The following is a 27,456-nucleotide window of genomic DNA, read 5'->3' as shown; positions in this document are numbered from 1 at the left end:
CATGGAAATCTACTCTCCCCGGCTGTTCTCCTCACTGAGAGCTGGTGGGGAACAACTAAAGCCGGTGGACAGGTGGGTGAGTAGCTGGGGGGGAGGGTAGTATGTGCACACCAGGCCCCTCTTAAGCTTTATTGTGGGGGGGGGGGAGCAGAAAATTTTTGCTCCATTGGTTGCAAATGCAAACTCGTAAACCTACAGTACAGTGAGAAAACGTATAAATACAATATACAGTATATAGAGAGACCTAGACAGGTTTTGGTCGAACCCAGGATTCAGCGTAAGTACGTGGAAATGTTTGTTACCGAATGGTGCAATTTTAATCACCTCAAATTTAATTATGCAAATTAGTGTTCGAAAACACAAAGCCAAAGCTTTCAGGTAAATCCAAAAATGATGTATTTGGTGCACCCTAACTGAAATTAATCAAATCCATCGGATTCATGTGATTCATTTGTTTTCTGGTTTTGTTTATTATTGAAAATTGTAGCTGACTTGGAAAACTACATAGTTCAGAGTGTTTTTCCAGCATTCAGGCTTATAAAAAGTGGCTGAATATTGAACACTGTTTCCACTCTATCCCTTGACCGTCATGCTTCACCCAGTCGTACCAAAATCCTGCAGAATTTATCATTCATAGCCTTTTATATTTCATTCTCATCTTTGTGATGCTGGATGAGCTGTTGTTTTGATTCGATCCCTGACATTGAACATACATTTGATTTTGACATAATTAAACCACAGCAGTGCTAAACATAGTTCAGTGTAAGGGAAACATTTGCTCCCACTACAATTACGCAAAGGCTTTTCTTTTATTAACCCTTTCTGTGCTGCCTGCTTTCACAGTCCATGTTATAAGTTGCTATAGGGGAGGCAACAGTTAATAAAAACCTTTAGGTGAGTTACACTGGGAATGCACAAAATGCCTCTTTATTCAGCACTAAAATGAAGAATAGGGTCATAACTTGGGAAAGAAGCACTCACATAACACCCCAGCCTTGGAAAAATCATTACATATAAAGGATGATTGTATTACAACATGAAATTGATTTTGTAAGAATGAGACACATTCATTGTTTTATTAATCCATATGCGTTCACTCCGAGCTTTTTGCGGTTATTTCATATATTTTTTTTCTTCGACTGAAAGAAGAGTTTCAAACACTGACAGAGCCATTATTTCTCAAATATCAGTGTTTACATTTATTAAATGTCATGCAGGTGCTTCCAATCTATTCTGATTCTGAATAGGCATCAATGAATGTATGTGTGTGTGTGTTTGCTTTTAATATATAAGATGCCTTATGGAAACAGTAGTATTTCAGCGGTGACATAAAGTTTATTGGATTAACAGAAAATAAGCAATATGCATCATAACAAAATTAGACAGGTGCATAAATTTGGTCACCCCAACAGAGATATTGATCTTAGTTGAGCCTCCTTTTGCAAATGTAACAGCCTCTAGACACCTTCTATAGCATTTGATGAGTTTCTGGATTCTGGATGGCGGTATTTTTGACCATTCATCCATAGAAAATCTCTCCAGTTCAGTTAAATTTTGATGGCTGTCGAGCATGGACAGACTGCTTCAAATCATCCCATAGATTCATATTCAAGTCGGGGGACTGTGACGGCCATTTCAGAATATTGTACTTCTCCCTCTGCATAAATGCCTTTGTAGATTTTGAAGTGTGTTTAGGGTCATAGTCTTGCGTAATTTCCACTTTGTGACTGATGCTTGAACATTATCCTGAAGAATTTGTTGACATTGGGTTGAATTCATCCGACCCTCAACTTTAACAAGGGCCCCAGTCCCTGAACTAGTCACACAGTCCCACAGCATGATGGAACCTCCACCAAATTCGACAGTAGGTTTCTTGGAATGTGGTGTTCTTTCTCTGCCATACAAAGTGCTTTTGTTATGACCGAATAACTACATTTTTGTCTCATCAGTCCAAAGCACTTTGTTTCAAAATGACTGTGGCTTGTCTAAATGAGCTTTGCATACAACAAGTGACTCTGTTTGTGGTGTGAGTGCAGAAAGGGCTTCTTCTCATCACCCTGCCATACAGATGTTCTTTGTGCAAATTGCGCTGAATTGTAGAACAATGTACAGATACACCATCTGCAGCAAGATGTTCTTGCAGGTGTTTGGAGGTGATCTTTGGGTTGTCTGCAACCATTCTCACAATCCTCTGCATATGCCGCTTATGTATTTTTCTTGGCCTGCCAGACCTGGGTTTTATAGCAACTGTGCCTGTGGTCTTCCATTTCCTGATTACATTCCTTAAACTTGAAACTGACAGTTTAAACCTCTGAGATAGCTTTTTGTAGCCTTCCCCTAAACCATGATACTGAACAATCTTTGTTTTCAGATCTTTTGAGAGTTGCTTTGAGGATCACATGCTGTCACTCTTCAGAGGAGAGTCAAACAGAATCACAACTTGCAATTGGCCACCTTAAATACCTTTTCTCATGATTGGACACACCTCCCTATGAAGTTCAAGGCTTAACAAACTAATCCAACCAATTTGGTGTTGCCAGTAATCAGTATTGAGCAGTTACATGCATAATTAGCAAAATTAACAGGGTACCTACATGTTTGCATATTTGATATAATTCCATACAACAGAATACTGCTTCACTAAAAATCTTTGTTCAGAAAACACCCCAGTACTCAGATATTCCTGGGAAATGAAAGACATACCACTGTTATCTTTTTTGTTGAAAGTGGAGCAAATTATTATGCAGGCTGAGAGGGGTTCCCAAACTTTTTCATATGACTATATATATATATATATATATATATATATATATATATATATATATATATATATATATATATATATATATATATATATATATATATATATATATATATATATATATATATGTATATAGATGGAGAGAGAGAGAGAGAGAGAGAGAGAGAGAGAGACAATATTTTCCATGGTTTCCCTGCTTTCATGCATAATTAATCAGGTCAGTCCTGCTACGTGTGCATCATTTCTGCCTCATTTTTAATTGTCAAGATATTGAAACTTTTCATGTAAAAGAAAGCTTGAGTTGCCCCAAAGGTTATGTCAGAAGAACCAGTTGAATACTAACAGAATCATCTTAATGCATACACTTGCTGCATAGTCAACTACTTTCCAGTCGTATTCTCTACTGTCTAATTAATTCAAAGTATTTTTCCAAGATTAATAAGATGTTCACAGCGCTGCTCACAAGAGCGTTCAATTCGAAACAGAGATAAAAAAAAACGTATTTCCATAAAGCTGCAAATAAAAGGTGATATTCATTCCTTTTTTTAAGTTTCTTACTGGTTCTTGTAGAGAGCCATATAAGCCAACCCCTTAACATATTCTGGTGCTTCAGTTGGGAAATAATAAACAAGCTTCTTGCTAATAAATTGTACCTGTCCCAGATTGTATAATATGGATTTTAATAGTGTCAACTTTGACTTCTAGTTTTCCTCAAGATGATTGGTAACCAACCAATTTATCATCATCAAATTTGCCTTGGGTGGGAAAGACACCTCTAAGCTAAATTTATACAATAAACACTTGAAAATCTAAATTCAGTATTTACTTTTGCTGCATATTTATCAAAGAATTTCACAAAGTAAATCTAAGAGTGTTTTACATAAATCAGTTCCCAATAGAGAACACATCCAAGGCTGCCCTTCAGTATATGGTAAATGAAGTCTACACACAAAAAAACTGTCTAAAAACCATGAATTTTTTGTATTACTATTAAAACAGTAGACAATGTAAAGTTTGGTGACACCTTTTATTGGCTAACTGAATAAGTAACAATTGCAAGCTTTCAGAGCACACAGGCCCCTTCATCAGGCAAAGTACAATTTTATTATCATTTTATTACCACTAAGTAAAACAGTATCATCAGTAGTTTAGAATGAAGTTATATCTGGAAAACCAACATCAAACAGAAATGGACTAGAAAACTTGGCATTGGATGTTAAAAAAGAATGCAACAGTAGAAAAAAGCGGACATTTATTACAGGTAGTGATGGGCGAATTTGGGGCGTTTTGCTTTGCCGAAAAATTCACGAATTTCCAGAAAAATTCCCGAAACAGTGAAAACTTTGCGAAACAGCGCCAGCGCCTCGCAAATTCGATGGCGACATTTTTTTTGACGCCAGCGAATTTTTTCGGCGGTTTTGCAAATTTATTCGCCAGCGGCAAATCACAGGAATTCGCTGCGAATTCGCCCCTGCTGAATAAATTCGCCCACACTAATTACAGGTATGGGATGCATTATCCAGAAACCCTTTATCAAGAAAGCTCCGAATTATGGGAAGGCCATCTCCCGTAGGCTCCATTTTATCCAAATATTCCAAAATTTTAAAAAAATATTTCCTTTTTCTCTGTAATAAAAAAACAGTATCTTGAACTTGATCCAAACTAAGATATAATTTATCCTTACTAGAAGCAAAACCAGCCTATTGGGTTTATTTAATGTTTACATGATTTTCTAGTAGACTTAAGGTATGAAGATGTAAATTACGGAAACCCCCAGGTCCCGAGCATTGTGGATAACAGGTCCTATACCTGTACAGAGTTGCAACCTTTGTAGCTGGTTTGTTGTCAGCCATGTTAATTCCCATGGCAAGTGTTCAAACACATACAATGGTTTAAGAGTGAGGTTATCTACCTGTATGTTTCTTGAATAAGAGAGGAAGCCAGAGTACTCAGAAGGTAACCACATACAGGTCAAAGCATTGATGATAACCAGTGATCCACCATTTACATGTACATATCGTATCTGTGAATACAGATCAGGAATTTATCTATAGTATTTTAAAATCGCTAGACTGTTGTGGGGATAGACTGCATTTCAGAAAAAGTTATAATAATGAAGATGCTCAATGAAAGGGAAGTAAATAGGTGTGTGCGTGTGACATATGAGTAAAGTTATAGGTGAACTAGAGGGCACATTTATCAAGGGTTGAATTTCGAATTTGAAAACTTCTAAATTCGAATTCAAAAAGACCACTTTCGATCAGATTTGAATCTTACGAAACGAAGTAATAGCGCATTCGAATTGTACGATTCAAAGTTTTTCCCAAAAAAACCTTTGATTTTTCAAAGTCCACCAATTGACTCCAAATTGGTTGCAGGAGGTCCCTCATAGGCCAAAACCGCAATTCGGCAGGTTTTAGATGGCGTATGGTCGAAGTCTAATTTTTAAAGGAGAAGGAAAGGTTAAAACTAAGTAAGCCTTATCAGAAAGGTCCATCTAAATATACCAGTAAACCCCCAAAGTAATCTTGCTCTGAGTCACCTGTCAAATGAAACACTGCATTTCTTTCCTTCTATTGTGTACACATGGGCTTCTGTATCAGACTTCCTGCCTTCAGCTTAAACCTCATTGCCCTGGGCAAGAGCATGCTCAGTTTGCTCCTCTTCCCGCTCCCCTCCCTTCTCTACTGTAATCTGAGCGCAGAGCAGGGAGAGACTCAGGCAGGAAGTGATGTCACACCACATTAATACTGCAGCTCCTATTCTAAACAAACAGAGAGTTTCTAGAGCTATTTACTCAGGTATGGTAAAATATTCTACAGAATAAATATAGCATTCTAGCCTGCACTATTGCAGCTAATCTATTGGCTATAAAATGCCTCCGTAGCTTTCCTTCTCCTTTAAAGAGACAGTACACGATAACTTTCAAATTTGTTTTTTCAAATTCGATTAGAATTTCAAATATTCCCTAGTTGAAGTAAACACAAATTAGCTTGAAATTCGATTTTTTTTTAATAAGAAATTTCACTTCGACCATTGATTAATCTGCCCCTTATTGTCCGGTATTATTTAATTCTACACCACTGGCCACTGCCCCTTTACTACAACACAACCCCACTGTTAAAAACGTAGCTGTTGTTTGGATGCTTCATGTTCTCTCCCATGCTCCTTGGAGGTGATCGCTCAGCAGAACCATGTGCCCAGGACCTAGTCGGTTGTTAGTAACATTGATCAGTAAGGCTGGATTTCGGGCTTGTATATGTTAACTAATAATTTCTGTAGACGTTGTAAAGTAAAACTGAATATCTCAACCTCCCTGCAGACTGTTCTAAGATCAAGAATTCCATCCCACTACTTATGCGAGACAGAAAATATGTTCTGCCTTAGTATCCTAATGTTGGCTAGGGAATGGCACTATTGCATTTTGCACAATGTTTCACCTGTATGATCCAGTCTAGGGTTGTGAGACCTCACCAAGAGGAAAATGACATCCTGCAGATTAGCAATGATTCAGTGTAACAGTGATTTAAACCACCATGCATAATGCATCTGTTCAGATGGAGCATGGAGGTAAGAGAGTGTAAGTATTAACCTGTTTATAATCAGCCATTGATCCTTCATTAACCAGGAGATTAGATGAAGCCGGCCCGACAAATCCTTTAGGGCTACTGCACATGTGGCATGTGATTGCCTAGGGTCTCCCAGCTGTACTTCCTTTCTCAAGAAGAAAAATTAAACATATTCCATATACATCAAGAAACCGTTCCCTCAATGGCCAGAAGATCATGTCCTATTCGTGTTCAGCGTTTTCTAATTATCTTTAATATTTTAATACCCTTCTAAAATCCAAAAGGAGCCTTTCAATTACTGCTCTCAACAGTTTTCCTCGGAAAGGTCAAGTCTGCTTAAGTACAGTAGTACTTGGATGATTGCATTAAATGTGTTGCAAACGTAGGCTCGAGTTCTGTGGGAGATATGCGTTGCCAGCTTTCTGGATAATAACATTTGGATATGTTCGCTGAACAAGACAATGGCTGCCTCCAATAAACTCTATAATAAACAAATAATACATTTTTTAAAAAATTGTAGCCTTTTTCTCTGTAATATTAAAACAGTAGCTTGTACTTGATCCAAACTAATATATAATTAATAGTGATGGGCGAATTTGTCCCTTTTCGATTCGCCACGAAACGCTGGTGACTTTTGATGCACATTAAAGTCAATGGGTGTCCGTTTCATTGTCACCGCCATCAAAAAAGCTTTGATGCCGGCAAATTTATTCGCCATTGGTAAAACGTCGAAATTTGCCACAAATTTGCGCCTGCCGAATAAATTCGCCAATCACTAATAATCCTTATTGGAAGCAAAACCAGACTTTTGGGTTTATGTTTACGTGATTTCCGGTAGATTTAAGGTATGTAGGTCCAAATTACAGAAAGAGCCATTATCCAGAAAACCCCATTCTGGATAGCTGGTCCCATACCTGTACAAGTGACTGTTTTATTATTACAGAGAAAAAGGAAAGAATTTTAAAAATGTGAATTATTTGATCAAAATGAACTCTATGGGTGATGGTCTTCTCATAATTTGGAGCTTTCTGGGTAACTGGTTTTCCAGATAACGGATTCCATACCTGTACTCGATAAGATTATTTATTGCCATTTACAGAAAAATGTGTAAAATGTATTTGATGCCAATATTTGTTATTCTAGAATAATAAATATTATCTTCAATGTTTTGATTCCCTTTAATGTAACATTTTGTGATTTTTGTTAAAAGGATAAGAATTACAGGGGAAAAACACCATCAAAAAGCTAGGCAAAATCTCTAATTCTAGGAGAAATTTACAGGACAACATGCAACGAAACATCTCTGAGAAAAGAGATTGACAATATCTGTGTTCATGAGACATTATAGATCATGACTCCTATATGTGATTGGTATTTTGGATTAGAATTCACACCAGCAGATAATAATAATAATGCTGGGCCAAGAATTATTTTGGTTTTTGAACCTTAACAGGGATAAGAAGAAAATGTACTTGTCATTATATGGCAACCTTAAAGGGCAAGCTAACCCTAAAATAAAAAATGCCCAATAAAAGAAAAGATAATTTCCAGAATTTAAGTGATATGTAAAAACAATTGCTATTGAAAGCAGTACTTGCATAACTCCTGGTTGCATAAGTCTGCGCTCCCAATCAAAGACAGGTTTGTCAATCAGCTGACTTGTCTTACATTATATAAGCAGTCTGAGCCACCAAAGTGGAGAATAGAAAGGGACAGACAAACACTGCTTTCAGTAGCAATACATATACAAATAACTTAAATACCATTTGGCATAAGACATTTAATAATGAATGTATATTGCAAAATTGCTTAGAATATTATTTTCTTTGTTTGGCAAAACATATTTTTGGGGTTGGCATTCCCTTTAAATATCTTTTATTATTTTCAAAGGCACCTGAATATTGCAGAATTAGGAATTGAATATGGCTTTGGTATAAAAAGCTCAGACTTGGATGCCAAGGGTCCTCCAGAAACCATTAGACCAGTGATCCCCAACCAGTAGCTCGTGAGCAACATGTTACTCACCGACCCCTCAAAGCAGGTGCTACAAGTGTACTGCCAAACAGAGCCTCCTATATGCTTCCAGTTTCCACAGGGGCTACCAATAGCAAATCTCAGGCTATATTTGACACCAGTAGGAACTTTTTTTATGCATATGTTGCTCACCAACTTTTTTTTTACATTTGAATGTGGCTCATTGGAAAACATGTTTGGGGACCCCTGCATTAGCCCATAGGCCCACTCACCAAACTGTTTTCACTCTGCTCTTTGCTCAGCCTCATTATTATCCTAATGCTATTTCTTTCCTGCCATTTACATCTCCTGTTCTTTCCCTACAGAAATATAGAATGACTGTGATATATGCAAAAGGGTTAGGAGCAGGAGAGCCCACTAGAAACTGAGCCCACCTAGTTTTGTTCTGGTACTGTGGTGGGCCATCTGACATTGATAAAGACTGACAGATAATGAATTGCATCTTTTCAATTGGATGCAGAGACAAATTGAAATAAAACATATGCTGAACACATTCCTTGCACCCCCTCGTAGGCTCCAGTCACATCTTTTATATACAATTGATGTCCATGACCCTGACGACTTCTCCTTCTTTCTAAACGAATGCAGCATTTCTTCCCTCCACTGTTTGTTATCAAGCACATATTTTCATTGTTTTAACTCTTTTGTTCTTTTTCTATCGTTAATAAGCACTCTTGTATTTTTATATTGTTTGCTTTGAAAATATTTTCTTTTTTATGCATTTTAATGATGTGTTCTAGTGAAACCTAACTATTTTTTTTCCTTTAGGGAGGACAATGTCCTTGTACTGTAAAAAAAAAAAAAAAATACAAAAAAAAAATTATTTATTTTTCCTCTCAGATTCTGTTCAGGATTGTCCTCGAAATTGTCATGGTAACGGTGAATGTGTGTCAGGGGTCTGCCACTGTTTCCCAGGATTCCATGGAGCAGACTGTGCAAAAGGTATTGTTAAACTGTTTTGCAGATACACAAAACTGCTAATAGCAGGTTGGTATTATCAGTTACATTTTGAGACTGCCAAGGCTGCCCTGATCATAAAGTTATTAATATTTACACAATTTCATCTGTAGATAAAGAAGAATTATAGGGGTGACACAGCCTAAAAAATGGTGTAAATTATAATGTTAGAACATTTGCACTTTTTTTTCTTTAATTGTAAGATGACTCTTTACCTCTACTGTCCCAGCCGATTTGATATATGCTTGCACATTAGTAAAAAAGAATCCATTAGGAACCTAACAGACATAAGGGACAAAATTAGGAACAATTATGCAACATACTGTACCGGAACTACAGCAAGACAAGCTACTAGAACCTATACAGGCAGGGTCAGACTGGACACCAGGAAAAAAACTTGCCCATTTTGCTGCACAAGGTAGCCTTCAATGAGCTGAATTTCCGGGTTGAATACCGGAAATTCGGCAACCAGGGTAGGCACTGCCACCTGGGGCGAGTGTCTCAACTCGCCTCATTGGCAGAGCGCCCCTGCCGGTGGTTCTTGTGGGCCCCCGCCGGCCCAGATCACCACCCTGCTCCTCTTCCTTTTGTCCTCCCTTTGCCGGTCGCAGCAAAAACAGTACGTGTAAGCATGCTTTCGTGCATGCACATGCGTCTCTTCCTCTCTTTGCCGTCACGGCAAGCAGTGCGCATGCGTGAAAGCGCTCTTACATGTACTGGTTCTTGTGGGCCCTGCCGGCCCAGATCCGCACCCTGCTCCTCTTCCTCTCGTCCTCCCTTTGCATGCGCACACGCGTCTCTTCCTCTCTTTGCCTGTCACGACAAACAGTGCGCGCATGCGCGAAAGTGCAATTACATGTACTGATTCTTGTGGGCCCTGCCAGCCCAGATCTGCACCCTGCTCCTCTTCCTCTCGTCCTCCCTTTGCCAGTCACAGCATAAACAGTACGTGTAAGCGTGCTTTCGTGCATGCGCAGAGCCCCAGTGGCCCCCAGTCTGAACCTGAGTATAGGTATGGGACCTGTTATCCAGAATGCTTGGGGCCTGTGGTTTTCCATAATTTGGATCTCCATACTTTAGTCTACTAAAAATAATTGAAACATTGACTGCATTGCCTCCAATACAGATTAATTATATCCTAATTAGGAGCAAGTAGAAGGTTTTGTTATTACAGAGAAAAAGGAAATCATTTTTAAAAATTAGAATTATTTGTTTAGAATAGAGTCTTTGGAAGATGCCCTTACCATAATTTGGAGCTTTCTGGATAACCGGTTACCACATAACGGATCCCATACCTGTATACCAATTGAAGGAATGGAATACCAGAAGGCTGTCTGTTCTACAAACTGAATGTAAAGAAACATAATTATAATGAATGTTCACAACCAAACATAGATTTGATGCAAACAGCGTAGGAAATTAATTAGCTGACATCCCATTTAGGGTAAGTTCAGGCAATGAAACAGTGACAAATGATAGCTGAACATGTTATATCTTAATTAATATTACATGTAATTCCCATTTAAAACCATTTCTATGGAGCTGCTCTGGTCACAATGTAAATAGAGTATCCAACCTTTTATTATTAGCACTCTGGTTTCTGTTACATGATACAAAGTTCAGGATCTTACAGTACAATTAGATCATACATGACTTTGTACTTATGAAGCAGGGGATGCCTCACTGCACATGGTAAATGAAAATACGCTGCACTGGATCTGTGTGGTCTACTAGATGCCCTCAGCTTTAAAACATAATAGTATATATGGCAGAATTATATGTTTTTATATAGAGCTAAAAGGTGAGTGAAACATGTCATCACTTGTTCCACCATAAAAGTCAATGGGTATCATTGTTACCTGAAGCTGATTCAGAAAAAAAGGGGTTTAAATGAAAAGAAAACAAGCATATAGTCCCTCTGCCTACCTAGGCCATTTAACTTGATTGTGTTTCCATGTCTTGGAGTGCTATCATCACAGACACATGAATTCAGCTTCATTTGTCCCCGTCTCCTCTTTTGTTAGCGTACAGAATAACAGTTGTGATTAGATTTACAGTCTGACCTGTGGTTACTAGTGATGGTTACCAAGGATCTCTGTGGCAGCTTCTTCATGAGAGAATGAAAATATTTGCATGATAGGAGCATTGAAAGGCATGACAATTCTATTAATAAACTCAAAACAATAAGGTAACATAATGCGGCATCCATGCCACATGTTTAAACTGAGTAGTATGATTGTGCCAGTAATTCATGTGAGGAGCAAATCTTATAGACTTTGAGCTTCACTTTCAGATGATCTTTGCACACAAGTCTACCTGCTTCAAGAAGACTTAATTATAAATCACATTGTACATTAATTATAGCTCTATATCCTGTATTACATTACAGTAAAATAATTCAGGGCAACTCCATTATAACAGATGGATTAGGTTTGCCACCTATTAGCTTTAGAAACTCCGAGCCGAGGGGTGGGTAGCAATGTCATGGGGATGGGCCGTGATATCAGGGGGTGATATCACCCCCTGATGGATATAGTTTTTAAAGTTATTGGACACTTTGTAGAGCTATACTAAAATCTAATTCAGAAAAGTGTTAACTAATCAGGCATTAGGAGTTATGTCATGGCAGAACTTTAGTGGAGCTGGAAACTGAAGGTAATAACCTAATCTACTAGCTATAGTAGGGTTGGAACAGAACTGCTTTGCTGTGATAGAAGGACTAGTAGAAGTTCCAGGAGTGTCCAGAAGAGTTAGAGGTAGTAAATCCTGGATTTAGGACTAAGATGTGAAGACAGGCTGCATTCATGTAAAGTCAAGATCAGGCAGTGGTTGGTCAGTCAGAGGAGAGTCACAGTCAATGACCAGGAAAAAGATCAGCAACATTAAACGTAATGAAGAAACACCTCCATAACATTTAGGAAACCAAAGAGAATACTTACAGTAGCTCTCAAAGAAACATTTGGCATCTATTCAACTACATTGCGAATGATGAAGCCACTTTGGCTCGTGTGTTTAACACAGAATATCTAAACGCATTTACCCTATTTATCCCATTTAACACAGAAAATTAAAGCTTACACCATTGTGAACAACGGTGCTCTGGTTTGCTAATGAAAAGGTTAAATGCATTAAATGAGTTTAGATGACTTCAGATAACATAGTTTCTTCAGTTTATTCTGAGTCATGACGCATTTAACACACAAATCCAAGTGGCTTCACCTGTACGTCGAAATCCCATGACGCACCCACAAAAAAAAACAAGGAACGTTGGGCATACCTATAAACACCACAACTTGTGTGCAAATGTATCAAAAATGTGCATGCCTGACAAGATGGATGGTTTAAAACTCCCTTCTCTTCTGCTTCTTCCTACCTTTAGACCTAATTTGTTGAGGTAAATGGAACAGGCACCCTGTGGACCAGAGCTCAGAACATTCCAAATACCAGGCCATTCGGTTTTTTAGACTATTTGAACATTGTGCGAGTTGTTGCTTTAGAAATCTCTTGTCAATATGTCTATACAAGTGAGCTACATCTGTCCATGCATATGTAACCACATGTCAGTCTATGCCTCATTTCCCTCTACTTAACCGTTCCCCTAACACAAATGAGAATCTAATCCAGCCAGTGCTAATGTGTACTGCAGGTTAGAAGAGTACTGTAATTTAGCATTCCATCCAAGTCATCTAGTTTGTGCATAAGTCATCACAAAATGCTGTCTCTCTCAGATACAGAAGCAATTAAGCCTGTTCATTTTAAACATATGTGTTTCTTATATTGAGTACAGATTAGAAGTGAACACAGAAATAGGTTTGCCCAGAAAGTATCAAAAAGATGAACCTTTGGGACATGGGCATAGAGTCCTGCAGGGGTCCAGTTGGGCAAACCCATGCCCAACCCAGACCAGCTAAATTTTAACCCGACCTGGACCCACTGCCCTGCTATTAAGGTGCCTGTCCTGGCTACCTGAACCTACCCACAACTTTAACACGACCAGGACCTGCACAAACTGGATATGAAGTCACCAGCGGATGGGAGTGATATCACTCTGGAGGCGGATCAACCAAGTTTTTTTATTTGTAATATTTGTATTGGTGTGTAGGCAGCCATTTCAGGTTGTTTTGCCTGGTCATGTGCTTTCAGAAAGAGCCAGCACTTTAGGATTGAATTGCTTTCTGGGAGGCTGCTATTTCATATAGTGAAGAAGTAGGATGGCACATACTGTTGCAATTGTGCTAAAACAAAAGTGTTTTATTTGGATCTCAAACACAACGTTTTTCCTGCTCAATGTAACTGAAGGTGTCTCAGTGGGACCTGGATTTTACTATTGAGTGCTGTTCTTAGATCTACCAGGCAGCTGTAATCTTGTGTTAGGGAGCTGCTATCTGGTTACCTTCCCATTGTTCTGTTGTTAGACTGGGTATGAAAGGGAGGGGGTGATATTACTGCAACTTTCAGTAAAGAGTGGCTGAAGTTTATCAAAGCACAAGTCACATGACTGGGGGCATCGGGGAAACTTAACAACATGTCTAGCCCCATGTCAGATTTCAAAATTAAATATAAAAAATCTGTTTGCTCTTTTGAGAAATGGATGTCAGTTCAGAATTCTGCTGGAGCAGCACTAATAACTGGTGCGTTTTGGAAAAAAAAAAACCCCATGTTTTCCCATGACAGTATCCCTTTAATGCAGGTCTAGATGCTTAAAAGCTTGTAGCTAGTGATGGGCGAATTTGCGAAACGGCGCCGGCGTCTCGTTTTTGACGCCAGCGCCCGTTTTTTCGACGCCAGCGCCCGTTTTTTCGAAAAAACATTTTTTGACGCCGGCGAATTTTTGCCATGAATTTTCGCGGGGGTTTCGCAAATTTATTCGCTGCCGGCGAAACGCGCAAATTCGCCGCGAATTCGCGCCTGCCGAATAAATTCGCCCATCACTACTTGTAGCTTCTTAAGGGGAGATTTTTTCATGATTCAAAAAATCTTCTTGAAATCCACTCATGGGATATACCATGGAATTCCATAGCTTGGATTTATTTTTTCAATTGTGCAAAGTTCCCGGTATTTTCCATGGCTTTTTTACTAATTCTTGAGTGAGTGGAGTTCTACAAAGGTTTCTTTCATACAATGTTGTATGTATTGGTTTGAATGCATCTCAGAAGCTATGAGCTTAAAAATATTTTGTTGTCGATGAGAATGCACAACAGCATTTTGCAAAATAAGGAAAAAAAATTCTCTCTGCAGCAGAAAAACAAAAGTATACATAATTGTCTTGACCTTTGACAAATTGTCTTGTAGTGATTTGTTCTCATGGAAACTAAATTAAATACATTAAGCAGAATAGAAAAAAAAAAGCTTTGGGGGCGACACATCTTCACACATAAATGGCTACAGCTGTATTAATGGCCGTCTGATAAGTGTAATGAAGCAACTATGGAAGCAGGTCTTTAAAAAACAATGTCACCAGGCAGGGAGCTGCCTGCTTATGGAACATCATCAAAGGTAAATAATTATATTGTGTCAAGCAATCCACTGTATATGAGATATTAAAGGGGAACTCCGGCTTCCAAACCAAAATTTGATAAAGAGGCCACATAACACAGAAACCCCTTATATGCCCATCACAGTTACCTGTTTTTTCAAAAGGTATGAATAAATGCCATTTTTTATGCTGAAATCCAGCTATTTAACAGTTCTTCTCTTTCTGCATCATTTGAAATCCTGGCAGGGAAGGAGGGACTAAACACTGATGTTACAAATTGTATCAACTACTCCACAGCTTACAGACAGCATGCAGGAACTACATAACCCACAATGCATTGCACTGTGATGTTCCGTTCCTTATTGAAATCACGTGTGCCGGGGATTGTGGAGTTTGGGGGATGCAGGCCGAGGACAGATGGCTGCTGATACAAAGTAACAGAAGTCAGTCAGCTCATCAAAGTAGTCAGACAGATCAACAGGAGAGCAGGGGGCTTGGCTTAGGGAACTGTCAGAAACCATTAAAAATCATGAAAAGTCTGCATATTTTTTAATTTAATTTGCTTGAAATTGTTTACTTTTCAAAAAGCTTAAGTTATGTTTTTGTGGCTTTCCCAGTTAAGAAACATTTCAGTAGGCAACAAGAATGTGTCTGTACATCTGAGCTAATGTTGTATTCCTCGATATTCAGCAATAATCATTATCTTCCATAAAGGGACATGTTGCCATGAAACTGACGTAAGGAAAAAGGCCCGGCACACGGAGCAAATTAAACCGGGGTCCTACCCCTGGTATGTTTATTGCGTCAAACAACGTTTCGGAGGGCGTTCCCCCTTCGTCAGGTGTAATGAAGTAATTGGCAATGCGGAGTCATCCAGATGCCATGTTTCCATGATTGCCGCATAGATTTCATGAGTTAAACTAGTAGATGGAAATGTTAAAATGTTATAACCCACCTTTTCCATGGCAGACCATGTAGCAGAGTAATAATTCCTCCATTGCTTTTAAGGTATGAGTCAGGGGAACAGAGTATTGAGTTGTACCTGGCAATAATTTATATTAATAGCTACCGAGAGACTTTGATAAGAATTACAAATATCCATTTTCACAAAGAGCAAGGCTGCCATGTTATGTAAAACCTTTGAAAATCAGCCATAGATGAAGAAAAAAGAATCCCATTGCAACCCACCATCACAATCCCTTTATGAGAATAAATGCCTAGCATTTCAAAGACATGAGCTTATCTGCATATTTGTGCAATAGATGTCCCTGGATTACAATAAAACTTTCTTTACTCATGAACAAACCCCAAAACACCTAGTTTACTTAAGGTGGCACCACAAGCATTGCAGGTGTGTTCATTGTCCTTTTATGTAAAACAAGCAAAATGAGTGGCACAAGTGACCCCTTCTGGTAACCTCATGTTACCTCAAAAGCAATAGTTCCCTATTAGATTGCCCTACCTAATTAAGAATTTACACCTTTGCCTATATATATTTCACCTCTGAAAACTTCATTCTAATGATGTCTATGGGGCAAATTTACAAACCGGTGAAAATTCGCCAGTGACAGCTTCACAGCCACAGCCAGGCGAAGTGCAGTCCTTAGCTTTGATGTGTAACTATACGCTGCTCACAGACTGTTCTTCCTCTTCATATTTCCATTTATTTGAGTGAGATGTGCCATTAAGCCAAAACTGATCCTCCATTTTATCCAGATAATCCAATTGTTTAAACATGATTTCCTGTAATAATAAAACAGCACCTTGTACTTGAGCCATCCTTATTGGAAGCAAAACCAGCCTATAGGGTTTATTTAATGTTTACATGATTTTCTAGTAGGAATGCACCGAATTTACTATTTTGGATTTGGCCAAACCTGTGAATTCTTATGAGAAAGATTCGGCCCAATGCCGAACCGAATCCGAATCCTAATTTGCATATGCAAATTAGGGGTGGGAAGCGGAAAACTTTTTTTACTTTCTTGTTCTGAGACAACAAGTCACGCAATTCGGCTTCGGTTCGGCCAGGCAGAAGGATTCAACTGAATCTGAATCCTGCTGAAAAAGGCAGAATCCTGGCCGAATCCCGAACCGAATCCTGGATTCAGTGCATCCCTACTTTCTAGTAGACTTTAGGTATGAAGATCCAAATTACAGAAAGATCTGTTATGTGGAAAACCCCAGGCCCCGAACATTCTGGATAACCGGTCCCATACCTGTTTGCATAATTGTGAATATTTTTCCCATTACTTAAATCATGCACACTTATCTTCACACATCATATCTTCCTTATCTGATTCATTTGATATCTAAATCTTAAACACACTCTTTCCAGTTAATGGGAGATTAACTCCTACGTCTGTCCCCTGTAATTACGAAAGGATATTAAGATGAAAGGGAATCGTCCTGGATTCAAAGGTGAAAATCATCTTCTTTTGTTCCTTTTCAAAGAACATATATTTTGGACTTTCAAACGCATTATGGGGTTTAAAAAAAAAAAGTGACGTGTCATTTATATACAGTAAAATGAATAAAACCATTACATTTGTTACTATGCTATTAATCACAGTCTGATACATGATACTGAATGAAGGTTTAAAGCTTAGTTTAACTCCTTAAAACTTGCAAATGTCATTAACCAGTCTTGTCATTTGCTGAAAGTTAAGTAGTGCACATGCAAAGCAAAGTACAAATCCATGTTTTTATAATATTATTCATATAAATCCCAGGCCCAGCAAAGCTTACATTCTAAGGTCCTTATAACACGCACACTAGTGTCAGTTGTAGGAGCCAATTAGCATTGGCGTGCTTTTGCATTGCAGGAGAAATCCAGCTGATTTACTAAAACTCAAATGTATCTAATATTTTTCTGTAAACAAAGTCAACCTAACGCCCTTCCATGAATTGAACTCATTTATCAATAATTCTTCTGGAACAAACCCGGAGCAACAAAATAGCATAATCGAGCGCCAATTCGTATGATTGAGAACTCAATTTGATTGAATTATTTCTGCAAAAACTCAACTTTTTTCAGATTATAGATAGCGTTGGGCGAATAAATTCTACGTTTTGCTGCAAATGAATTAATTTGTTAATTTGTCGAAACTGCGGCGACAATTCACCAGCGAAAAATCCACCACGTCAAAAAAAAATTTGGTGTGCGTTAAAATTATTTGACGCCCATTGACTTTTAACATTTTGAAAATATTTTATTTGATTTTCATGATAAACAAATAATAACAGTATGACAGCAAATTTTATGCAGATGAAAGACAAGTTATAATCGATACAATGGCATAAAATTATTAAAAACTAAATACCATTTAATGAGACTGACAACAACTAACTAAAATTAACTAAGCCAGTGGATGTAAACATATTGAAAGAAATAAAGAAAAATGTCCATTCATTGACTGGAATGTCTGAAAGCACATCTTATAAATGGAGAAACCGTCCTATTTGATCACCTATATTAGAATAACAAGCTTCAAAAAAGGGAGACCAAATCCCCATTGACTTTTAATGCATTTGGACCAAATAGTCACTCGTATAAAAATTGTAGCTTGCGTCAAAATTGATGCGCCTCTAAATTATTTTGCCGCCTATTGACTCCAATTCGTTTTAGAAATCTTTAGCCGTTTCGCTAATTTTGCGGGGTACAGATTTGCCCATTACTAATTATAGGATGATAACCCTGACTTTTTGGATTATCCAACGTAGATCATGATGTCAAGAAACAACTTCAAGGACATCTGCCGTTGACTTATACAGTACATGACCTCAACAGGTTTGAGATGTAGTGTATTTTCGAATCTGAATGTTAAACAGCTTTGAGGTATAATACAACTCTTAAAAGAATCTTTTTACAACACAGAACAGAAAATCAGTCCTGGTAGATGCTGCAAGGACCTATATGTTGCTTGCTTCCACTCATTAGGGGGTTATTTACTAAACTCTGAATACAAAAATCACCAAAAAATTCGTTTTTTGGGTTTTTTTTTTATAATTTTTTTTTTATAAATTTCAGAATTTATTAAACCCGAGGATGGTAAAGTCTGAATCAGAAAATCCAGCATCTCAGACCTGTCGAGGTTGAATATAAGTCAATGGGAGAAGTCCCAATGATTTTTTGATGTGCGCTGGGTTTTGTGCAATACCCCGATGTTTTTGTGCAAGTAACATAAAAAATCTGAGTTTTCTGGTGAAAAACCTTAAAAAATTGTGAAAATCCGGCATCTCAGACCTGTCGAAGTTGCATATAAGTCAATGGGAGAAGTCCCAATGATTTCTTGATGTGCGCTGGGTTTCGTGCAATACCCTAAAATCGTTGGGCAAATAACATAAGAAATACGTTTTCGGGTGAAAAATCCGAAAAAAAACATGAAAATATGAATTTTTCCTGCAAAGCAAATTTTCAGGACAATGTAATAATAAATAAGCGTAAAAAACCAAGCGGAGTTTGCAGGAGAAAATGTTGAGATAAAATCAGACTTTGATAAATAACCCCCATTAATGTCAACTGGCGTAAAAGACAACTTTCTGTCTCTAAAGATATTCACAAATCCCCAATCCTCCCCAAATGGTAATAAATAGCAAGTTTGTCCCTTATGGTCTCTGCAGTCATTGCAGATTATTAACACATTATAAAGGCTCGACATTTCACAGCTGACTCTCTTCACCTCCCATTGTAAAGGCACACATACATAAACAATAAACCAACCAACACCGAGCTCCCAGTCTCACTTACATCAGTGAATACATTCTAATGTCCTTCAAAAGTGAGAGTCCCCCGTGTAAAAGCAGCGAGCAGGAACAAATTATATTTATGTACTGTTCATCACACCATGAGGCATCCTTGAGTGCTTTAAAATGAGAGAACAACACAGTTTAAACATTTCCATAATGATATACTTTAAAGGATATGCTTTGTGTCTCAGGAGCCATTTGATTGATATATTCTCTTTTGTGGAGACAATGTTTATAGCTGATAAGGATTATACTGTGCTTCTCTCTGCAGTGGGTTGCTGTGTTGTATGTCTGTCATACTGTCATTTAGAAACCAAAGCACTATACACAAGCATTCCATCATACAGTATTAGTTCATTTAAGAACTTCAGTTTTTACTGTCTGGGATCCTGCGCAGACTAAATCCATATACTTTGTGACGCTGTCTGGGCGCTTCATAATCAGAGGAAATGTTTCTTTTGCAGCATTGTGCAGAATTGTTTATGTTAGAATTTCTTTCTGCATTAACTGCTCACATTTATCAGCAATCTCTATACATACACAGGTATGGGATCCGTTATCCAGAAACCCATCATGCAGAAAGCTCTGGATTACGCGAAGGCCATCTCCCATAATAGACTCCATTTTATCCAAATAATCAAAATTTTTAAAAATGGTTTCCCCTTTTTCTCTGTAATAATAAAACAGTACCTAGTCCTTGATCCTAACTAAGATATAATTAACCCTTATTGGAAGCAAAAACATTTTTTTATATGTTTACATGATTTTCTAGTAGACAAGGTATGAAGATCCAAATTATGGAAAGATCCATTATCCAGAAAACTCCAAGTCCCCAAGCATTCTGGATAACACGTCCCATACCTGTACTGTATGTGTGAACACAACGCGTGGCTAGTGATTGGCGAATTTGTCCTGTTTGGCAGAAAAATTTGCAAATTTCCAGCGAAATTCACGAAACAGCGAAAAATTAGCGAAACGTGAATTTTGACGCTCGCGTCAATTTTGACACGGGCGTTAGTCAATGGGCTTTCGAATAATGTTGACGCGCAATGTTTTTATCGCAAGAGACTTATCCATCGCACATCAAAAAAATTTTGACGCCATCGAATTTTTGCGGCAGAATTTGCGCCTGCCGAATTTATTCGCCCATCACTACTTGTGGCATGTATAGAATCTACTTGCTCAGATTCGCATGTGTAAATATTTATTTATTCTAGCACAAAGAGGCCATAGACACTAACTCCCAATCATAAGAGGCTAATACATTTGCTACTGTATATGCCAGAGGCATTCTAGGTACAGGCCAGAATTAATGTGTTCATTTGTTGTACAGGTATGGCATCTGTTATCTGGAAACCTTTTATGCAGAAAGCTCCGATTACAGGAAGGCTCTTTAAATCAAATAAAAAGGTCTCTTTAAATCAAATAATTCAGTTTTTTTTTTTAAATGATTTCCTCTTTCTCTTTAATAATAAAACAGTCACTTTTACTTGATCCCAACTAAGGTATAATTGATCCTTTTAGGTTTAATTAATGTTTAGATTTTTTTTAGTAGATTTAAGGGACGAAGATCCAAATTACAGAAATATCCCTTATTTGGAAAAACCCCAGCTCCTGAGCATTCTGGATAGCAGGTCCCATACCTTCTACATACTACTGTCGGCGTGTAGCCAATAACTGGTCAGAGTTAAGACTTGCAGTATTTTTTGTAGAGTTTTCTAAAGTAGATGATAACTGTTGCCTAGTATTTAATGCATTGTATTTGCAGTATTGCTGTTAGCTCCCATTTAGGAGGGTCTAGCTGCTCACTAGTTGTGTTTATTGTAGCACTTAGCAGTTAAGTTATATCGATTATACATTATAATATTCCGTCTGTTTCAGTTAATATCTGATGTGCAAATTGTCTTTTTTTTTCCCCTTTAGAGTCATTTGTAATATGTTCATATATCATTCATGCTTCCTGACCTCCATAATAGTTGTTACTAATGCACTTTAAGGATCATCTATTATTACTGGGCAGCCATTAGCATGCAATTCACACAATGCTTTTGTGCCAGGTCCCTGTGCAGAACCGCTGCCTTCTATGTCCGGATACGCACAGTGGAGTTCAGCCTTGTACCTAAAGCCAAATTGCAAGAAAAACTTGTGAAATTTTGTAATTTTTTTTCCCCACTGGAAAAAAATGTCATGACAAAATTGTCGAGCAAAAATGTGATTTGCATCACAACACTGGACGGGGCAAAAAAAGATATCACTCATCCCTACCTGTGTGCACTCCCTGTGTGACAGTTGCCTGCTTCTTTGTGCCTGATCCAGAAAATAAGATTCCTTGCACTTTTCCATCCTGCCCCTTTAATACGTAAGCTCTTTTCAAGTTTAGTGTTATTGCTTTTCCAATATGATAAGCCGTGGCTGCAATTTTATTAGTGGCTATTTAAACCTTGTGCTTACATTTGTATTGCCGGCCCCTTCCTAACCATTTACATAGACCTTAATGTTGTATATTGCAATGGTTTTAGTTTCAGCAGTCATTAATGATGCATGGTATGAGGCCATGTCCATTTATATCTCAGACACACAAATACATTTTGTTGTTTTAGCTATGATATCCCTTTGAGAAGACACGAACGCCAGCCAAATTTTGTCCGAATTTTTCATTTTAATAATGATTTCTGTAAATGCCAATGTGAATGTTGCCGTTGTTAAAAAAAAAAAAAATCAGAACAGCAGGATAACAATTAAGATGTGTTTTGAAACGATTAATAGTCGAAAATGTTGTTGTTGTTTGTAGTCTTATTTAAGTGGTGCATTTTGTCAGATCTAACAATTTTGGAATACATTTGGGCCCATTATTCGGTCTGTAGAATACCAGAGGAAACACTTTCCTACATAATTAGTCCAATATCAATGAGCTAAACCTTCCTTTAATACCAGTGAACCCCCACATGTTTTATTTTAGCCACCAATGCAACTGTAGTGATATTTACACAACTGCCACAAAGGGACCTGCCCATATCTGAACCCCCACCCCCCGTATTAGTCCCATAAAAATAGTTTTTTTTTGGATACGTAACCCTATAACCAACCCCCACTCCTTTGTATCCCTTATTCCAAGAGATCATCTAATTTTCTTATGATATCCACTGCAGTCTCAGTCATCTGGACAATTACCTGTAGCTGTCTCAATATATTTATGACATAGTTGCCTTGTATTGGAGTGAAAATGTAAATCCTCGCTGGCTCCACAGGATCAATAGCACAGCCTAAACTTGATTTAAAACTCTGCTGTACATGTACTTTTTCATATGCCAGGATCCCATAAAACACGTTTTTTATGCGTTGAAGGACTACTACTAAAGGCACAGCCGGTTTTTGTCTTTAATTCTGTGATAATTCATGATCAGGATCACAAAATGATCCCCTTCAGCTCTTAAAAGCTTCTAAAAGTACCCAAGCAACTTTTTTTTTGTCAATAGCATTAGAGTCAGTAACTGTGCTGATCACATTGCTAATTCACATACTGTACGGGTATGGGACCTGTTATCCCGAATCCTCGGGACCTGGGGTTTTCCGGATAACGGATCTTTCCATAATTTGGGTCTCCATGCCTTAAGTCTACTAAAAATTCATTTAAACATTAAATAAACCCAATAGGCTGGTTTTGCTTCCAATACGGATTAATTATATCTTAGTTGGGATCAAGTACAAGCTACTGTTTTATTATTACACCGAAATCATTTTTTAAAAATTTGGATTATTTGGATAAAATGGAGTCTATGGGAGACAGCCATTCCGTAATTCGGAGCATTCTGGATATCGGGTTTCCGGATAAGGGATCCTATACCTGTAGCTGATAAACAATCTCAATGGCAAAAAATAAATGTGCATAGTGCATAATGTACCCCAAAGAAATCCACAGTTATTGACAAATTGAAATATATTAGGTTGATAATCTGCATCTGCATAGTTGGGAGCCTATATAAACATAAAATAGTATGAGTATGCTACTATTATGTGCCTTGATCTATTGAATGATTAACTTAGTGGCCCATTTGTTAAACTTTTGATTTTTTTTCTGGTCGAGGTTTTTAGGGGGTAACTCGAATTTTTAGAGATGTATCATACCCCAAAGCCGGACCACTTTAATATGTTTTAGGGACTATTTTGACCTGTTCAAGTAGCAGTATCTAATGTAAGATGCAAACAGTGTCAATTCTAACATATTTAGTTTATCATACAATTGTGTTACTAAATAGTTCCATAGATTAAAAATTTAGCATGTTGTTTTTAGTTAATAATAATTTCCTGCATAAACTTTAATTATGTTTTCAAGTTGGATTTCACGTGTGTGTTTGTCAAAGAGCTTATATACTTATCTACTAAAACTTTTATAACTCACAAAACAGAGGCTTCCTCTCTCTCTCTCTCTCTCTCTCTCTCTACAGGTATTTTAAATTAATTGAATTAATCATAGGCTTAAAAGTCTCGAGTGATCTTGGTTAACTTCCCTGGGTTTAATTAAAACATCTGTGCACTTTTAATTTATCGATTGCTCCAACTCATATGTCATGTTTTTTAACACACCTCAGCATGCGCTGCATCATTTTTAACCCGATTTCCACTTAACTGAAGCAATTAAATTCACTCCGGATTAATTAAGGCATCCATACTTTAGTGCTTAAGTCAGCGTGTGTGGTTTTCCTCTCATGGATTTTGAATGTCAGAGATCTGACACACCTGATGAGTTTTTTTGTCCTTTTGAAAATCTTGGATTAATCTCTTCCTTTCATCAGAATAATATAACCCATCAGGGGTTCTTTTGTGAAATAATGTGAATGCCATTGCTTAATTCTAACGTGTGGCTGACAGCAACTGAACTCATTTTATCTAGCATCAGAGCAAGCTATAGTATGGTATTTAGCACCCCCTTATCCACAGGGGTACTCACTCCCTTTAACTCTCAACACCAACACCCTTCAGCTCTCAACGCCAAACCAAAATTGATTAGAGAAGATTGCACTCTATAATAAGCTACTATTCTTAACCTGGAGAGGGTCTTTGAGTAATGACCCCTAGGGGCAGATTTATCAAGGGTCGAAGTGAATTCGAGGGAATTTTCGAAGTAAAAAATTCGAAATTCAAAGTAATTTTTTTGGATACTTTGACCATCGAATAGAATACTACGACTTCGAATTTACTTTGACTTCGATTTGAAGTAAAAATCGTTCGACTATTTGACCATTCGATAATCAAAGTACTGTCTCTTTAAAAAAACTTCGACTTCAATACTTCCCCAACTTAAACCTGCCGAATTGCTGTTTAGCCTATGGGGGACCAACTGTGTTTTTTAAAGTCAAAGGATTTTTTGTCAAAATCGTACAATTGTACGATAAAATAGTTTGAATCGTTTGATTCGGAGTACGATCATACGATAGTGCGATCGTACTACGATCGGAATACAGTCGTACGATCATACTACTATCAGAATACGATCGTTCGATGTATAAAATCCTCCGAATTCGAATGTCGGAGGATTCTATTCGATGGTCGAATGTCAAAGTTTTTTCTACTTCGACCCTTGATAAATCTGCCCCCAAGTGAGGGGAGAATTTCTTCCATAATTTGAAACGTGAATTTTGACGTGCATTAAAGTCAATGGGCGCTTATACTTTATTACATACAAGCTGAGGTATGGAATTTGCTTTCTCCAAAGGTCATGACTACCCAGTTAAGGAGTCTCCACACGACACCCCTTTTGTATTGGAGAAAAAGCCAAAGTTTTAGAGAACATTTGTGGACAAACACATGTGGGAAATGGCTGAGAAAAGTTAAAACAGGGAGAAGTTGCCTCCATTGCCATTTCATTTGGGTAGTAATGTAACAACAAGTCCAAAGATTATTCCCAGTCTATCAATCCTTAAATGGCCACCAGTCCGGTTTTGACCCAGACAGCCCGTTTTTTTGAAGGGCTGCCCGGTTCAAAACTGCCTGCCCGGTTTTCCAAACCCTTATGATCGACACTGTGATCAACCAACCGCCCCTGCAGTGTCACAACCCCACCCCCATTGCGTTACAACTCTGCCCCCTGCCCAGATTCAGCCCAGGCCAGTCCTACTTTGTGTACTGTCAAAAGCAACCAATAAGTAGCTGTACAATGATTATTGGTCCATATTTGTAACTGTGTAAAAAAAAACACAGATACGTTGTGTAATGATTTTATGTAACTGTGTATGCAGATCTAAATTTTTGAAATAAAAACTAGTTCTGAGTGCTGCTTTTTATAGAGCATTTTACACAAATTTTCACAGCATTTGGCATAAAAACAAAATACACACCTTTGCAAATACTCAAATTCGTTGGATAAGGGAATATTTTTATGACTGTGATACCATTAATTCAGCATCAATTGAGCCTAACAAATATGAAATTTAATTGGCAATACTATTTACACCATTTTTTGGCCTAAAGAACACCCCCTTTGAGCTGCAGGGTATTCATATTAAATGTAATTTTGTTTATACCTATGAATAAACAATGTATGAACAGATTTAAGTTTTGTGTTATATATGTAGCATATTTAAAAAAATTCAGTTTATAGCATCTGTTCAGTTTGTAGCCAAAGCAGAAATGACGATATTAATTTGAATTTTATATTACACAGATTTATTATACTTTTTAAAGAGGTCACAGATCAGTAAGATGAATCAATATGTTGCTTTTCTAAAACCCCAGGTGTATTTGCTGATTAACTTTCACTGCAAAGTTTATGTATACAATATGTGCATGTAGGCAACTGATATTTACAATGGCGGTTTTTATTTTTCAGCTGCTTGTCCAGTTTTGTGCAGTGGCAATGGACAATATTCCAAAGGTACCTGTATATGCTACAGTGGATGGAAGGGAGCTGAATGTGACATCCCTAACAGTCAGTGCATTGACCCTTCATGCGGTGGCCATGGTTCTTGCATAGAGGGGAATTGTATATGTGCTGTTGGATTCAAAGGAGACAACTGTGATGAAGGTATATTTTATGTCCATTGCTCATTTGTTATATACTTAGAAAGTCTTTTTTATTTTGGATTTTTGTGAAGGGATACACAATAAACATGTAGAAAGAAAATGATTCTAGATAATGATGTTAAGACCTTTGTAAATGCAATTAAAAACTATTTAAAAAACTATGTGAATACTAAGGGGCAGATTTATCAAGGGACGAATTTCGAAGTGCAAAAAAACTTCAAAATTCGACCATCGAATTAAAAAACGTAGATATCGAAATTTTTTCAACAAATTTGGCAATCCTGCGGTCGAATAAAAATCAAACGATTTTAGCGATCGATCGAAGGATTTTCCTTTGACCTCTAAAGACTTAGAAAATGGTTGTAGAAGGTCCCCATAGGCTAACATAGCACTTCGGCAGGTTTAATGTAGTGAAGTATTGAAGTTGAAGTTTTTTTAAAAAGACAGTACTTTGATTATCGAATGGTCGAATATTCGAACGATTTTTACTTTGAATCAAAGTCGAAGTAAATTCTAAGTCATAGTATCCTATTCGATGGTTGAAGTATCCAAAAAAATTACTTTGAATTTTGAATTTTTTTACTTCGAAAATTCCCTTGAATTCACTTCGACCCTGGATAAATCTGCCCCTGAGTCTAAAAGAAACTTAAACAATCTGTGCTATAACAGGGAACGAAAAAAAGTTTGGGTCAATACAAAATGCTTTGATTTTGTTATTTTATCTCAACAAAAAAATTGAGCTTTCTGAATTAGTCTTTCATCAAAAGTCAATATTCCAAGCAAATAATTAGATCACATGGAGGACACCTGGACAACAAGACACTTCAAATAGATAACTACAGTGGACTTTCCCCAGGACCAGTTGAAACAGCAGAACTAGATAATGTTATAAT

General features: G+C 37.5%; 1 protein-coding gene across 5 annotated transcripts in view; it reads left to right on the top strand.

Moving 5' to 3' along the window:
- Positions 1 to 27,456, top strand: part of LOC108710917 (teneurin-2) — a 1,136,107-nt gene that overhangs the window by 940,565 nt on the left and 168,086 nt on the right. For all 5 annotated transcript variants that reach the window (XM_041586173.1, XM_041586172.1, XM_041586171.1 and 2 more), the window contains 2 exons: positions 9,205 to 9,306; positions 26,370 to 26,564. In XM_041586173.1, coding sequence (XP_041442107.1) covers positions 9,205 to 9,306; positions 26,370 to 26,564 — 297 coding nt within the window. The remainder of the gene's footprint in view (positions 1 to 9,204; positions 9,307 to 26,369; positions 26,565 to 27,456) is intronic.

Source organism: Xenopus laevis, chromosome 3L, assembly GCF_017654675.1.
Source record: "Xenopus laevis strain J_2021 chromosome 3L, Xenopus_laevis_v10.1, whole genome shotgun sequence".
Classification (NCBI taxonomy): Eukaryota; Metazoa; Chordata; class Amphibia; order Anura; family Pipidae; genus Xenopus; species Xenopus laevis.
The sequence above is the reverse complement of the archived record's forward strand: the minus strand, read 5'-3'. Positions and strand labels throughout refer to the sequence as shown.